The 17,233-nt window shown below is 44.8% G+C and overlaps 1 protein-coding gene across 5 annotated transcripts in view; it reads left to right on the forward strand.

Moving 5' to 3' along the window:
- The window catches only part of LOC139548374 (unconventional myosin-VIIa-like), an 80,003-nt gene that overhangs the window by 47,928 nt on the left and 14,842 nt on the right, over positions 1 to 17,233 (forward strand). For 2 of the 5 annotated variants that reach the window (XM_071358142.1, XM_071358060.1), the window contains exons 26-42: positions 3,131 to 3,229; positions 3,585 to 3,712; positions 4,838 to 4,964; positions 5,161 to 5,280; positions 7,156 to 7,329; positions 7,532 to 7,759; positions 9,436 to 9,606; positions 9,974 to 10,091; positions 10,246 to 10,372; positions 11,991 to 12,160; positions 12,433 to 12,626; positions 12,999 to 13,123; positions 13,216 to 13,373; positions 15,843 to 15,996; positions 16,146 to 16,301; positions 16,707 to 16,812; positions 17,014 to 17,127. In XM_071358142.1, the coding sequence (XP_071214243.1) occupies positions 3,131 to 3,229; positions 3,585 to 3,712; positions 4,838 to 4,964; positions 5,161 to 5,280; positions 7,156 to 7,329; positions 7,532 to 7,759; positions 9,436 to 9,606; positions 9,974 to 10,091; positions 10,246 to 10,372; positions 11,991 to 12,160; positions 12,433 to 12,626; positions 12,999 to 13,123; positions 13,216 to 13,373; positions 15,843 to 15,996; positions 16,146 to 16,301; positions 16,707 to 16,812; positions 17,014 to 17,127 (2,469 nt within the window). Of the gene's footprint in view, positions 1 to 3,130; positions 3,230 to 3,584; positions 3,713 to 4,837; positions 4,965 to 5,160; positions 5,281 to 7,155; positions 7,330 to 7,531; positions 7,760 to 9,435; positions 9,607 to 9,973; positions 10,092 to 10,245; positions 10,373 to 11,990; positions 12,161 to 12,432; positions 12,627 to 12,998; positions 13,124 to 13,215; positions 13,374 to 15,842; positions 15,997 to 16,145; positions 16,319 to 16,706; positions 16,813 to 17,013; positions 17,128 to 17,233 lie in introns of those variants that run through there. The other 3 variants (XR_011669710.1, XR_011669712.1, XR_011669709.1) reach the window with 3 other exon arrangements.

Here is a 17,233-nt window from a genome sequence, read left to right on the forward strand (position 1 = left end):
AGCCATCTGATTGGCCAGCAGTAGACAGTGCACTAGATTTGCTCTCTGGGCCCGCCGGGAAGGCAGAGTACCTTCAGACACATGAAATGGTTCAAACAGTTAGCCTACCCGGCGTGCAGCGCAGCTAAATCTGGTGCATCCACATTCAACAGCCAGAGACAAATAAAAAAAAATTAACACAAGGCTTAATTATTTTATTTTTTTACAGAAATGTTTGGCGATTGACTAGGAATTCCTTAGAGATTGACCAGTCAAGTTGAGTGAAGTTCAATCTGGTGCTTCACTCTGTGGACTGATATTTCTGCCCGGCTGTCCCGGGAGCGGTGGAGCAGTCTAGGGGCTACATGCACACAGCTTAGAGGGAACATTGATTGTGAGCTATTCAATGTAAAATGGGACAGGAAGGGATGTCCTTTGGAGGGAGAACATAATAGCAAGGGTTTAAAGCCTAATTTATAACTAACACAAATACACAACATAAGAATGCAATTATTCAAGTAACATATTGTAGTAGCGTCGCTAATTGCATTCTTGTTTTGTGTACTTGCCCAAGGTATAAATAAGGCTTAAGGCAGTGTTTTTCAATCCTGGTCCTGGGGATCCAAAGGGGTGTACATTTTTGTTTTTGCTCTAGCACGCAGACATCTAATTCAACTAATCAACTTATCAAGCCTTTGATTATTGGAATCATTATTGGAATGTGTTAGTGCTAGGGCAAAAATAAAAAAATTGGTCCCCAGGAGCGGGATTGAGAAACACTGGCCTAAGGGAGCGGTTAAAGGTCAACTGCCCTTGATAGTCCGTTTTCAAAAGGAAAACTTGGTTATGTGGGATGGAGACAAACATTTATTTTTGTGTCAAATTTGAGTACAAAGTGTAAAAAGGATCATTTTGGTCATAAAGTCAGTCTCATCCAAAATGGAGTTTGGTAAGTGACTGCGTCATGACTTGAGGATTTGGTTCGGACTGCAATTAAGTCAACAACTGGGAAAAGACTGGACGAGTTCGCTTTGCATGGCCCGGTGCCTCAGGCGGGCGGAGACCTCTCCTTAGGAGGACCAATGGAATGGTTTCAAATGAGCACCTGGGGCACCAGGTGATGCAAAATGAACTCGCACACTGGAACGTCTTTCTCAGACAAGACGTGTGGTTAGTACTTGTCCTTGCTTGGGAAATAACTACTCTAATGAAAATGGGCTTTCAAATCAAGCAAAATTGTATTTGTAACATGCACCAAATACAACTGGTGTAGACTTTACCGTGAAATGCTTGTTTACAAGCCCTTCCCAATGCAGTTTAAAAATAATAATAAAATAGTAACACGAATACAATACACAGAATGGAGCATATACAGTCGTGGCCAACGTTTTGAGAATGACACAAATATTAATTTTCACTAAGTTTGCTGCTTCTTTGTCTTTAGATATTTTTGTCAGATGTTACTATGGAATACTGAAGTATAATTACAAGCATTTCATAAGTGTCAAAGGCTTTTATTAACAATTACATGAAGTTGATGCAAAGAGTCCATATTTGCAGTGTTGACCCTTCTTTTTCAAGACCTCTGCAATCCGCCCTGGCATGTTGTCAATTAACTTCTGGGCCACATCCTGACTGATGGCAGCTCATTCTTGCATAATCAATGATTGGAGTTTGTGGGTTTTTGTTTGTCCACCCACCTCTTGAGGATTGACCACAAGTTCTCAATGGGATTAAGGTCTGGGGAGTTTCCTGGACATGGACCCAAAATATCAATGTTTTGTTCCCCGAGCCACTTAGTTATCACTTTTGCCTTATGGCAAGGTGCTCCATCATGCTGGAAAAGGCATTGTTCGTCACCAAACTGTTCCTCGATGGTTGGAAGAAGTTGCTCTCGGAGGATGTGTTGGTACCATTCTTTATTCATGGCTGTGTTCTTAGGCAAAATTGTGAGTGAGCCAACTCCCTTGGCTGAGAAGCAACCCCACACATGAATGGTCTCAGGATGCTTTACTGTTGGCATCTGTCACCTTGTAGAGTCCATGCTCACAAAAAATTCAGGCTGTTCTGGAGGCAAAGGGGGTCCAACCCGGTACTATACTGAACAAAAATATAAACGCAACATGCAACAATTAGAGTTCATATAAGGAAATCAGTCAATTGAAATGAATTAATTAGGCCTTAGTCTATGGGTTTCACATGACTGGGCAGGGTGCAGCCATGGGTGGGCCTGGGAGAGCAAAGGCCAACCCACTTGGCAGCTAGGCCCACCCACTGGGGAGCCAGGCCCCGCCAATCAGACAGAAATACTCCTGTGTAATGATCATGCTGTTTAATCAGCTTCTTGATATGCCACATCTGTCAGGTGGATGGATTATCTTGGCAAAGGAGAAATGCTCACTAATAGGGATGTAAGCAAATTTATGCACAACATTTGAGAGAAATAAGCTTTTTGTGCGTATGGAACATTTCTGGGATCTTTTATTTCAGCTCATGAAACATTGGATCAACACTTTACATGTTGCGCTTATATTTTTGTTCAATGTAGATCAGTGTACCCAATAAACTGGCCACTTAGTTTCAACGTTTCATCACATAATGTAAATATACACTAAGTTGCAAGCTACTTTCGTAGCAAGATGCTGTAGAATGAGTTACTTATGAAACACATTCCAGGCTCTTGCTATCTTGCCATAACTGATTTGGCAGAGAAATATCAGCTAGATATGATAGCCAGCTGCAGCTATCAACAAGCTATGCTAGCTAGCTGCAGTCAGTTTGGCTAAACACAAGGTCAGGCTTTAGCCTACACATAGAACTAAATTGAGATGGTGTGTCAGTCAGGAGGGGAGAAGTCCTCAACTTCAAATCTTTGTTCTATCCATAGCAAAGCTAGCATAGCTTACCTCGCTGTACTCTACTGCACTTGGTTGTTGTAATTGAATGGCAAAGACCCACATCAAACCCCACCCCCAAGACAACTCTTGTTTGCCTTCAGTCATGGCCGCTAGTATTTCTTAATGAGCATTGAGGAGATGAGAAGGAGGACGTTGGTAGAATGGGTGGATTTTTTTGTGTATGTCATCCAGGACACAGACAGACTTACAGACAACATAAAGCTCAACTACGCCCCTTTCTCTCCCTCTGACAGAACAGCTCAATTGAAGGTGGTGGTGGGCAAAAGAAGAACAGTGTGAGACACAAGCTGGTCTCTCTCACACTGAAGAGAAAGTCCAAGATCACTGAGGAGGTTTGTGTCTCATTATAGCTTTCTTAATAATAATAGTAAAAAACATAATAATGATAGTATATGCCGGTTAGCAGCACCATGCTCTTACCAACTGAGCCACACAATCCCAAAAATAGTGCGTTGGACCAACATTCTTGTTGGTGCTTATGGATATGCCCATGTTAATATTTGACAGATTATATGGGTACTCTGATTTGTTATGGGGGTGTTCAGCATCTGTGGGTACCCCTGTAATCCGAACCCCCCCGTTGTCAACTCAGCCTTTACCAATACCAATATCCAACTGACCGAATGGAAGTAATCGCCAATGGCATGACTGTTCCCTGTTGGCACCGCCTCCTCTTCTCCCCTATAGGTGACCCGGCGTTTGATGGACGGTGATTACAGCCTACAGGGAAACAGCATGTTGGAGGACCGGCCCACCTCCAACCTGGAGAAGCTGCACTTCATCATCGGCAACGGCATCCTAAGGCCCGTCCTCAGGTGACCTACGACCCTTTGACTTATTCTACCAATTACTCAGAAAAACTTTTTCTCTACATTCTTAATCTGTTCTTTCCACGCCTCCCCTCCTTCATTGATGATCTGAGCTTCCACCATAGTGCTTGGATGTTGGCCCACCACCTTAAGCGCAACCTCGACAAAATGGAGCTGCTCTTCTTCCCGGGGAAGGCCTGCCCGCTCTGAGATCTCTCCATCACAGTTGACAACTCCACGGTGCCCCTTGTCGTGACCCTGGACAACACCCTGTCGTTCTCTGCAAACATCAAAGCAGATACTCGCTCCTGCAGGTTCATGCTCTACAACGTCCGTAAAGTACAACCTTTCCTCACACAGGAAGCGGCCAGGTCCTAATCCATGCACTTGTCATCTCCCATCTAGACTAATGCAACTCTCTGTTGGCTCCCCGCTTGTGCCATAAAACCGCTGCAACTTATCCAGAACGCCGCATCCCACCTGTTCAACCCATGTCACCTGGCTCCTCCCCACACTCCACTGGCTTTGAGTCAAAGCTCGCATCATCTTCAAGACCCTGGTGCTTGCCTACGGACCAACAAGAGAACTGCCCCTCCCTACCTTCAGGCTATGCTCAAACCCTACACCCCAAACCGAACACTCCGTTCTGCCAACTCTGGTAGCTTGGCCATCCCACACCTACAGGAAGGCAGCTCCCACTCAGCCCAGTCAAAGCTCTTCTCTGTTCTGGTACCCCAATGGTCAGGACAGCGTCAGGACAGCGGAGTCCCTGCCCATCTTCCGAAAATGTCTGAAACACTACCTCTTTAAAGAGTACACTATCTTAAATACTTACCACTGTTTTTTGCTAGTATCACAGACTTTGCTGATAAATACTTTGTTGAGGGAAAATGTACTACAATTGTCATATGTTATTGTCTCACCTAGCTACAGTATTTTAAGATGTATGCACTAATTGTAAGTCACTCTGGATAAGAGCATCTGCTAAATTACGTAAATGTAATAGTTTGCACCTGTCACAGAGAAATTATTAAGTAATATATTGGACGTGTATTATAAGTGGTATGCTAGTTTGAATATGGGGACCCCTAACCATCACTGTTATTGGCTGGCTGTTGTGTCTATTACCAGGGATGAGATCTACTGTCAGATCTGTAAGCAGCTGACCCAGAACCCATCTAAGAGTAGCCATGCACGTGGCTGGATCCTGCTCTCTCTCTGCGCTGGCTGCTTCGCTCCCTCCGAGAAGTTTGTCAAAGTAAGACCCTCGTATTTTTGATAACACACACACAGCGTATATACACATGTATGCATATATGTGTGCGAACACACACACATACACCTCTCATTTGTCTTGGTCTAGTCCTGATGAATTGAAAGTGGATCCACTGAATGTGCCCCAGGATGTCTCATTGGTCTTTAACCCCTGACACCCCCCCTTCTCCCTCCCTCAGTTTTTGCGTACGTTCATGATCAGTGGTCCGCCGGGCTACGCTCCATACTGCGAGGAGAGGTTGAGGAGGACCTTTGTGAACTGCACCAGGACCCAGCCACCATCTTGGCTCGAGCTGCAGGTACGCACAGATCTAGGATCAGTGAATCATGGGGGAAGTTCTAAACCGTATTATTAGGTGGAAAATGCTAAATTGAGATCAGTGTCCAATTGTCATACTAAAAGTAAAGATACCTTAATAGAAAATTACTCAAGTAAAAGTGAACGCACGCACCCAGTAAAATTCTACTTGAGTAAAAAAGTATTTGGTTTTCAAAAGTAAATGTTATTGCTAAAATATACATAAGTATCCAAAGTAGAAGTATAAATCATTTCAAATACCTTATATTAAGCAGACCAGACGGCACGATGTTCTTGTTTATAAAATGTACGGATAGCCAGGAGCACACTCCAACACTCAGACATCATTTACAAACAAAGCATTTGTGTTTAGTGAGTCCGCCAGATAAGATGCAGTAAGGATGGCCAGGGATTTTCTCTTTAAGTGCTTGAATTAGACCATTTTCCTGTCCTGCTAAGCATTCAAAATGTAATGAGTACTTTTGGGTGTCAGGGAAAATGTATGGAGTAGAAAGTACATTATTTTCTTTAGGAATGTAGCAAAGTAAAAGTTGTCAAAAATATAAATAGTAAAGTACAGATACACCCAAAAAAATACTTAAGTAGTATGTTCAAGTATTTTTACTTAAGTACTTTACATCACTGCAAATATATTGCCACCCTTGCACTTAAATTATTTCCTATTTCTTCAATAATGTGTTGAAATTTAAATTCAACTTTTGGTCACCACACCTTGTTATGGGATTTTCTGCATTGCAGAACCAATAAATGTTTTGTTACCTAAGTATACCATTTTAATTTAGAAAATAAAGACAAATGGCATGGATAAAATTATTTGCACCCCAGAGCTAGGACTTGGTTGCACAGCCTTTGGCCAAGTTTGCTGCTGATTAACACCGACTTTTCAGCAGCAAACTGCTCTAATTCTTCAATGTTTGAGGGCTGCCCTCCACCAACTGCTGTGTTCAGATCTCTCCATAGGTTTTAGATATGATTCAGATCTGGACTTTACGCTGGCCATTCCAGAACGGTTCAGCATCGCTTCTTGAACCATCCCTGGGTGCTTTTTTGATGTGCTGCTGGAAGACACACAACCTTCAATGGAGACCCAGTTTTTGGACGCTGGCTTGAACATTCGACACCTGATAATCTTCTGATTTCATGATGCCTTGCACGTGTTCAAGGCCCCCAGTACCAGAGGCAGCAAATCAATCTCACAGCATTCTCAAACCTCCCTCGTCTTTGATTGTAGGGAGGGTGTTATTATCATTCGGTTTGCTGCTGAAGAGTGGGACAAATTGTCAGTAGTAACGTGCAGCAAGCTTATTGATGGCTACAAGAAGCATTTGTTGGCAGTTATATTGGCCAAATGAAGTGCAACTAAGTACTAGCTCTGGGGTGCAAATCAATTTGTCTATGCCGTTTGTCTTTGTTTTCTACATGAAAATTGTAAACTTAAGTTAACAAATATATAATTGGTTCTGCAATGTTGAAAAGTGACGCAGCGTTTTAAGGCACTGCATCTCAGTGCTAGAGGTGTCACTACAGACACCCTGGTTCGAAATCCAGGCTGTATCACAACCGGCCGTGATTGGGAGTCCCATAGTGCGGCGCGTAATTGGCTCAGCGTCGTCTGGGTTTGGCCGGTGTAGGCCATCATTGTAAATAACAATTTGTTCTAAACTGACTTGCCTAGTTAAAAAAAGGTTAAATGCAATAAAACATCAAATCAATATCAGTTGAAATCAAATTAAATTTTAAAAAATTGAATTATTTAAGAAAAGTGCAAGGGTGCTCATATTTTCTGGTATCTGGTTTTAGACATTCAAGCGTAGCCTGGAGTTGTTTTTTATTTAAAATATAATCACCCCCCCAGGCCACTAAGTCGAAGATACCCATCATGTTGCCAGTGACCTTCATGGATGGCACCACTAAGACCCTGCTGACTGACTCAGCCACCACAGCCAGCGAGCTGTGTAATTCCCTGGCCGACAAGATCAGCCTCCAAGACCGCTTCGGTTTCTCCCTCTTCATCGCCCTGTTTGACAAGGTACTGGACTGGACCTCACTCGCTTCATCTGACTCGAGAGACATGTGTAGATGTGCACACACACGTATGCATGCAGGGACACACTCACTCTTGCTTGCTCAATAACTCACTCAAGCATACGGTCTCACAAACTTGTTTGAGAAGCTATCGAGCCCACGTTTATTAACAATGTTGAATGTCCGTTCTTCCCCCTCTCCCCCAGGTATCCTCATTGGGCAGCGGCAGCGACCATGTGATGGATGCCGTGTCGCAGTGCGAGCAGTATGCCAAGGAGCAGGGTGCCCAGGAGAGGAACGCTCCCTGGCGCCTTTTCTTCAGGAAGGAGATCTTCACGCCCTGGCACAATCCTGGCGACGACAGTGTGGCCACCAACCTCATCTACCAGCAGACTGTCCGGGGAGTCAAGTTCGGCGAGTACCGCTGTGAGAGGGTGAGTGGGGAATGAGGGCAGAGGGATGAAGGCATGTATGAGGAGGGAGGTTAGAGGTGAGAGAGCAAATTTGGGTAATTGCTCTTTGATTGTGTCTTTTCCACTCTTCCTCTCTCTCTTATAGGTTTATGAATGATGTGAGATGGCGTTTTTATGTGGTATTTAGTTCATGCTGATGTACATTGAACAAAAATGTAAACGCAACGTCTAAAGTGTTGGTCCCATGTTTCATGAGCTGAAATAAAAGATCCCAGAAATGTTCTATACGCACAAAAAGCTTATTTCCCTTAATTTTGTGAACAAATTTGTTAGTGAGCAATTCTCTTTTGTCAAGATAATCCATCCACCTGAGGTGTGGCATATCAAGAAGCTGATTAAACGGCATGAACATTACACAGGTGCACCTTGTGCTGGGGACAATAAAAGGCCATACTAAAATGTGCAGTTTTGTAACACAACACAATGTCACAGATGTCTCAAGTTTTGAGGGAGTGTGCAATTGGCATGCTGACTGCAGGAATGTTCAACAGAGCTGTTGCCAGATAATTGTATATTCATTTCTCAGCCATAAGCCACCTCCAACAACATTTTAGAGAATTTGGCAGTACGTCCAACTGGTCTCACAACCGCAGTCCATGTATAACCACGCCAGCCCAGGACCTCGACATCTGGCTTCTTCACCTGCGGGATCGTCTGAGACCAGCCATCTGAACAGCTGATGAAACTGTGGGCTTGCACAACCAAATCATTTCTGCACAACTGTCAGAAACCGTCTCAGCTAAGCTCATCTGCGTGCTCGTCGTCCTCACCAGGGTCTTGACCTGACTGCAGTTCGGCGTCGTAACCGACTTCAGTGGGCAAATGCTCACCTTCGATGGCCACTGGCACGCAGTAGAAGTGTGCTCTTCACTGATGAATTCCGGTTTCAACTGTATCGGGCAGATGGCGGACCGTATATAACGTCATGTGGGTTAGTGGTTTGCTGATGTCAACGTTGTGAATAGAGTGCCCCATGGTGGCGGTGGGGTTATGGTATGGGCAGGCATAAGCTACAGACAACAAACACAATTGCATGTCATTGATGGCAATTTGATTGCACAAGATCCTGATGCCCATTGTCGTGCCATTCATCCTCCGCCGTCACCTCATATTTCAGCATGATAAAGCACAGCCCCACGTCGCAAGGATCTGTACACAACTCCGGGAAGCTAAAAATGTCCCAGTTCTTCCATGGCCTGCATACTCACCAGACATGTCACCCATTGAGCATGTTTGGGATGTGTAGGACAGCGTGTTCCAGTTCCTGCCAATATCCAGCAACTTCGCACAGCGGGACAACATTCCACAGGCCACAATCAACAGCCTGATCAACTCTGTGAAGGACATGTGTCGTGCTGCATGAGGCAAATGGTGGTCACATCAGATTCTGACTGGTTTTCTGATCCACGCCCCTACTTTTCCTTTTTAGGGTATCTGTGACCAACATATCAATTTCTGTATTTCCAGTCATGTGAAATCCACAGATTAGGGCCTAATGAATTTATTTCAATAATTTCCTTACATGAACTGTATCATTCATGCCTGATGTTATTTTGTAAAATATGAAAATGTTAAAGCCTTATCTCTCACTCCATCTATCCACTCTCGCTCTCTCAATCTCCCTCTCTCTTGCTCAGGACGAGGATCTGGCGGAACTGGCGTCTCAGCAGTACTACGTAGAATATGGCTCAGATATCCTCCAAGAGCGCCTCCTCAACCTCATCCCCTCCTACATTCCTGACCGTGAAATCAGCTCCGCCAAGACCACTGACAAGTGGGCCCAGCTAGTTGTCTCTTCCCACAAAAAGGTAGGTGTCCCCCAAGGATCAGTCTCAGCGCCCTTCACTTTATGACCCCAAATCTGTTTCTCGTGCTCTTACAACTGGATTTGTCCTTTAAACTATTTGTCACTATAATCAGGGATGTAGTGGGTAAACACATGTAAGCACTTTTTCCACTGCTTATGCTTTAGTGAATAGCGTTTAAGCGTCTACTACGCCTAATGATTGTTTTCTGAATTAGCATTTGTTAATCGTCGCCATCACCTCAATCAGCGTTCAGTGTTTACCCACCTTTGTTTTTACCACTACAACTTGACTATATTGTCCTATGAACAGTACATACGTTCACACACCCAGTTTTCAAACAGTCTCTCTAACCCCTCCTCTGCCTCAGGGAGTTTACACCCAGAAGAGGTTGGACCCTCAGAAGGTGAAAGAGGACGTGGTTGACTTTGCTCGTTTCAAGTGGCCTTTACTCTTCTCACGCTTCTACGAGGCCTTCAAATTTTCAGGTAAGTCTACTGTTGATATTTATGGGAGTTTTGGCCAATTTAATACAAGGGATGTAACACTAATGATATTTCTGAGAAAGACCTGTATCGTATTCATGATATCATGACTAAACGTAGGTTGAAATGACCTCTAAGTAAACGTTGAACCCCTCAGGACCCAGCCTGCCTAAGAATGACGTCATTGTGGCAGTGAACTGGACCGGGGTCTACTTTGTGGATGAGCAGGAGCAGGTCCTTTTGGAACTCTCTTTCCCAGAGATCACTGCTGTGTCCAGTAGCAGGTAATGCTGCTACTATTCCTGTCTCTCAATAGACTTTAGTCAATATTCGTCAATGATAATTAGATATGTTTTCATTCAGTTGGTTGGGAGGGGGGGTAATGCAAATAGTCTGGGTAGCCATTTGACTAGATGTTCAGGAGTCTTATGGCTTGGGGGTAGAAGTAGTTTAGAAGCTTCTTGGACCTAGACTTGGTGCTCCGGTACCGCTTGACGTGTGGTAGCAGAGAGAACAGTCTATGACTAGGGTGGCTGGAGTCTTTGACCATTTTTAGGGCTTTATTCTGACACCGCCTGGTATAGAAGTCCTGGATGGCAGGAAGCTTGGCCCCAGTGATGTACTGGGCCGTTCGCACTACCCTCTGAGGTGCCTTGCGGTCGAAGGCTGAGCAGTTGCCATACCAGGCAGTGATGTAACCAGTCAGGATGCTCTCGATGGTGCAGCTGTAGAACCTTTTGAGGATCTGAGGACCCATGCCAAATATTTTTAGTCTCCTGAGGGGGAATAGGTTTTGTCGTGCCCGCTTCACGACTGTCATGGTGTGCTTGGACCATGTTAGATTGTTGGTGATGTGGACACCAAGGAACTTGAAGCTCTCAACCTGCTCCACTGCAGCCCCGTCGATGAGAATGGGGGTGTGCTCGGTCCTCTTTTTTCTGTAGTCCACAATAATCTCCTTTGTCTTGATCATGTTGAGGGAGAGGTTGTTGTCTTGGCACCACACGGCCAGGTCTCTGACCTCCTCGCTATAAGCTGTCTCGTTGTTGTCGGTGATCAGGCCTACCACTGTTGTGTCATTGGCAAATTTAATGATGGTGTTGGAGTCGTGCCTGGACGTGCAGTCATGAGTGAACAGGGAGTACAGGAGGGGGCTGAGCACGCACCCCTGAGGGACCCTGTGTTGAGGATCAGCGTGGCGGATGTGTTGTTACCTACCCTGCCCGTCAGGAAGTCCAGGATCCAGTTGCAGAGGGAGGTGTTTTGTCCCAGGGTCCTTGACCCTGAGGTGTTTTGTCCCAGCTTATTGATGAGCTTTGAGGGTACTATGGTGTTGGATGCTGAGCTGTAGTCAATGAATAGCATTCTCACATAGGTGTTCCTTTTGTCCAGGGAAAGTGCAGTGTGGAGTGCAATAGAGACTGCATCATCTGTGGATCTGATGGGACGGTATGCAAATTGGAGTGGGTCTAGGGTTTCTGCGATGATGGTGTTGATGTGAGCCATGACCAGCCTTTCAAAGCGCTTCATGGCTACAGATGTGAGTGCTACGGGTCAGTAGTCATTTAGGCAGGTTACCTTAGTGTTCTTGTGCACAGGCACTATGGTGGTCTGCTTAAAACATGTTGTTATTACAGACTCGGACAGGGAGAGGTGGAAAATGTCAGTGAAGACACTTGCTAGTTGGTCAGCGCATGCTCGCAGTAATGAGTGTAATGATAAAAAATATGTATTTTTTTCAGTTGTAATATACAAAGATTGTGATTTTATACAACAAACTAAAATATGGAAAGATGAAAAAAAAAGTATTTTCACATGTTTAGACCCATATAAAATATAAGTACAACAATATTATAATCTGTATCATTGTTTTGATATTGTATGAATAATTTCCCTTGACAGAGGGGGTAAGCTCCAGGGCCAGAGCTTCTCGCTGGCCACCATCAAAGGAGACGAGTACACGTTCACCTCAAACAATGCAGAGGACATCTGTGAGCTTATTGTGACCTTTTTGGAAGGCCTCAGGAAGAGGTCAAAGTTTGTGGTGGCGCTGCTGGACTGCCCCAACCCCGGTAAGTAACCTACTAGCCCCTGTACGTTATTTGCTTATTAGGTTTATTACCCAGGGGCAATGCACATTGATCAACATTGGAAACACTTTTTAAGAACAGGTCATGATTTTCAAAGCAAACAAGGGAAAGTATGGTAAATGACTGTGGTTTTGTTGGTGTTTTCTTGTACAGAGGCATGTTTTTCAGCACCACCACACATGACGTTTCCTCACAGGGGACAATACAGTTATTTGAATGGAATTTCCATTGAATTGAATGTTGTGTTCCCTTAGCGGGTGGCGAGGACGCCACCTTCCTCAGTTTCTCCAAGGGCGACCTGATCCTATTGGACGAGCACTGCGGCGAGCAGGTCATGACCTCGGGGTGGGCTCACGGGGTCAACGACAGGACCAAGCAGCGGGGGGACTTTCCGGCCGACTGCGTCTACGTCCTTCCCACAGTCACCCGGCCACAGTATGACATCGTGGTGAGTGACCTCATGACTAGGGTTGCAAAATTCTCTGTTGTTTTCCAAATTTCCAGGAACTTTTAGAAACTGTACTCATGGGTCATTTTGGAAATCTATGGAAACTTGGGGAATTTATACCGTGATTATGACCTCAGGAATTGCCACGCTCCATACTGCCTTTACAGCTCTTATTCTGTAGTTTCTCTTTTACTGAAGTTTTTCTTTCTCTCTCTTTTCCTCTCTGCTCCCTTCCCTCTCCACCTCTCTCTTTCTCTTTCTTCTGCTCCCACTCGTCTCCATCTCTCGTCCCTTTTTTCTCCATCTCTCTCCCCCCTCTCTCTCTTGCTCCCTTCCCTCTGCATCTCTCTCCCCCCTCTCTCTCTTTGCTAGGCTCTGGTAACTATGACTCCAGACCAGAAAAGAGAGTCAATCAACCTGTCCCAGGCGGCCCTGGCTGAGAGTGAGGACAAGGTCAAGCCTTACACCCTAGAGGAGTTCTCCTACGACTACTTCAGGTAGCCACACTCACATGCACATGCACACTCACATGCACACTCACACTCACTCACTATCTCTTACACACTCACTCTTCTCCTCCCCCCTCTAGACCCCCTCCTAAGAGCACTCTGAGCAGGGTGATGATCACTAAGGGCCGGGGGAAGGAGCGTCTGTGGTGTTGTACCAGGGAGCCCCTCAAACAGCCTCTGCTGAAGAAGGTGCTGGCCCAGGAAGAGCTCTCCCAGGAGGCTCAACTGGCCTTCATAGATATCCTTACTGCCTTGCAGCTATTGTGTATCGAATACTTTTTTATGCCTCATGCCCAAATCATCTTAAAGTAACTTTATTGAGCTACACAATCCATTTTAAATACATTTTTATTTTATTTCACCTTTATTTAACCAGGTAGGCCAGTTGAGAACATGTTCTCATTTACAACTGTGACCTGGCCAAGATAAAGCAGATGTGTGACAAAAACAACAACACAGAGTTACACATAAACAAACGTACAATCAATAACACAATAGAGATATCTATGTACTGTGTGTGCAAATGTAGAAGAGTAGGGAGGTAAGGCAATAAATAGGCCATGGAGGCAAAATAATTACAATTTAGCATTAACACTGGAGTGATAGATGTGCTGATGATGATGTGCAAGTAGAGATACTGGGGTCCAAAAGAGCAAGAGGATAAACAACAATATGGGGATGAGGTAGTTGGGTGTGCTATTTACAGATTGGCTGTGTACAGGTACAGTGATCAGTAAGCTGCTCTGACAGCTGATGCTTAACGTTTGAGAGGGGGATGTAAGACTCCAGCTTCAGTGATTTTTGCTTTTCGTTCCAATCATTGGCAGCAGAGAACTGGAAGGAAAGGCGTCCAAAGGAGGTGTTGGCTTTGGGGATGACCAGTGAAATATACCTGCTGGAGCACGTGCTACGGGTGGGTGTTGCTATGGTGACCAGTGAGCTGAGATAAGGCGGCGCTTTATCGAGCAAAGACTTATAGATAACCTGAAGCCAGTGGGTTTGGCGACGAATATATATTCTGCCCCTGAACAAGGCAGTTATTAACCCACTGTTCCTAGGCCGTCATTTAAAATAAGAATTTGTTCTTAACAGACCTGCCTAGTTAAATAAAGGTAAAATAAATTATGTACAGTGCCTTCGGGAAAGTATTCAGACCCCACATTTCTTTACGTTACAGCCTTATTCTAAAATTGATTAAATAAATAAAACATCCTCAGCAATCTATACAAAATACCCCATAATGACAAAGCAAAAACAGGTGTTTTGACATTTTAAAACAGAGATACCTTATTTACATAACTATTCAGACACTTTGCCATGAGACTCGAAATTGAGCTCAGGTGCATCATGTTTCCATTGATCATCCTTGAGATGTTTCTACAACTTGATTGGAGTCCACCTGTGGTAAATTAAATTGATTGGACATGGTTTGGAAAGGCACACAACTGTCTATATAAGGTCCCACAGTTGTCAGAGCAAAAACCAAGCCTTGACATCGATGGAATTGCCCGTAGAGCTCTGAGACAGGATTGTGTCGAGGCACAGATCTGGGGAAAGGTAGCAAAAAAGTTCTGCAGCATTGAAGGTCCCCGAGAACACAGTGGCCTCCATCATTCTTAAATGGAAGAAGTTTGGAACCACCAAGACTCTTACTAGAGCTGGCCACCAGGCCAAACTAAGCAATCGGGGGAGAAGGGCCTTGGTCAGGTAGGTGACAGAGAACCCAATGGTCACTCTGACAGAGCTCTGGGAGAACTTTCCAGAAGGACAACCATCTCTGTAGCACTCCACCAATCAGCGCTTCATGGTAGAGTGGCAAGAAGGAAGCCATTCCTCAGTAAAAGGTGTATGACAGCCTGCTTGGAGTTTGCCAAAATGTTACCTAAACAAGATTCTCTGGTGTGATGAAACCAAGATTGAACTTTTCGGCCTGAATAGCCAAGCTTCACGTCTGGAGGAAGCTTGGCACCATCCCTGCAGTGAAACATGTTGGTGGCAGCATCATGCTATTGGGAGGTTTTTCAGCGGCAGGGACTGGGAGACTATTCAGGATGGAGGCACAGATGAACAGAGAAAAGTACAGAGAGATCCTTGATGAAAACCTGCTCCAGAGCACTCAGGACCTCAGACTGGGGCGATGGTTCACACTCCAACAGGACAACGACCCAAAGCACACAGCCAAGACAGCGCAGGAGTGGCATCGGGACAAGTCTCTGAATGTCCTTGAGTGGCCCAGCCAGTTCCCAGACTTGAACCCGATCGAACAACTCTGGAGATACCTTAAAATAGCTGTGAAGCATCACTCCCCATCCAACCTGACAGAGCTTGAGAGTATCTGCAGAGAAGAATGGGAGAATCTTCTCAAATACAGGTGTGCCAAGCTTGTAGCGTCCTACCCAAGAAGACTCGATGCTGTAATCACTGCCAAAGTTGCTTCAACAAAGTATTGAGTAAAGGGTCTGAATACTTATCTAAATATGATATTTCAGTTTTTTCATTATGGGGTATTGTGTGTAGATTGATGAGGAAAAAACTATTTAATCCATTTTAGAATAAGGCTGTAACATAACAAACTGATGAAAAAGTCAAGGGGTCTGAATTCTTTCCGAAGGCAGTGTACATTATGTAGTGATGCATCATGGTTTAATGTCTGTGTTTGGCGTTTGTGGTCAATGTTTGGTCATGGCCCTTGACCGCTCCCCTGCACCCCTGATGAAGTATATGGGTGACTACCCGTCCAAGCGAGCGCGTTCGGTCAATGAGCTGACCGACCAGATCTTTGAGGGAGCGCTGAAGGCAGAGCCACTCAAAGACGAGATCTACTGTCAGATCCTCAAACAGATCACAGAGAACCACATCAAGTATGTCTGACTGTGCAGTCTACACACACATGTAGTCTCTCAGGGAAGTTGTGGTCATATGGGGATTGACCATGGTGTGTATGTGGCGTGTCTACCTGCCTGCCTGCGTGTGTTTGTCTGCCTGCCTGTGTGTGTGGGTGGGTGTGCAGGTACAGTGAGGAGAAGGGCTGGGAGCTGCTGTGGCTTTGTACAGGTCTGTTCCCCCCCAGTAACATTCTGCTACCCCACGTCCAGAAGTTCCTCCAGGCTAAGAAGCACCACCCCCTCGCCCCTGACTGCATGCAGAGACTCCAGAAGGCGTTACGGTACATCTTACCTGCTTGTAAAGTATATTTACTTTAAGTGTTTCGACATATACACACATTACAGGTTCAACCATTTTGGAAAAAGTATATATTTTTTTATTGAGTTTCTCAGCCACGTAAACAGAGGAGAAAAATACTGACGTATTTACGCAAGGGACAAATCCTAATTTGAGATCCATGCAAGATTTACAAAAAACATTTGAGTTATGTGTGTGGATCTCAAGTAAGGATTCGGCTCTTAACTCAAGAGCCACTCCAGATCCATGCCATCTTACTCATATTCCTTCCTTTGTCTTTCTATTGTCTTCCTCTGGGTGAACTAACAGTCCAACAGTAATTGTAGCATGATGTACTACAGTACCCATACTGCTCTGTACCCATAATGCTCTCTCCTTACTAATACAGTAATGGATCCAGGAAGTACCCGCCTCACCTGGTGGAGGTGGAGGCCATCCAGCACAAGACCACGCAGATCTTTCACAAAGTGTTCTTCCCCGATGACACAGATGAGGTGAGAGGTCAACCTCATCAATGTTGTTACAAAGTCGCAATGGCACAATGAGGCCCAAAACGTGAAGTCATTGAGACAACGTTGTGTGTTTGCTGGGTAACAGAGACAAATACAGCACACATGCTGACTTATTCTAACCTGGAACGTATTGTGTGGTCAATTTTATTGCAAATAGTGTAAATGTCGTTTTTTTTTTTACAGGCTTTCGAGGTGGAGTCGAGTACCAAGGCCAAAGAGTTCTCTCTGAACATCTCAGGCAGACTGCTCCTCAAGTCTTCTGAGGGCTTCAGCCTGTTTGTCAAGATCACTGACAAGGTACACTACTAGGATATGACCGATATTACATCTGAAATCCACAGTGGTGAAACTGCCACGTCCGTTTGTGATATTACAACAACAAAGAAACTACTTCAAACAAAGA

This window comes from Salvelinus alpinus, chromosome 1, assembly GCF_045679555.1.
Source record: "Salvelinus alpinus chromosome 1, SLU_Salpinus.1, whole genome shotgun sequence".
Taxonomy (NCBI): Eukaryota; Metazoa; Chordata; class Actinopteri; order Salmoniformes; family Salmonidae; genus Salvelinus; species Salvelinus alpinus.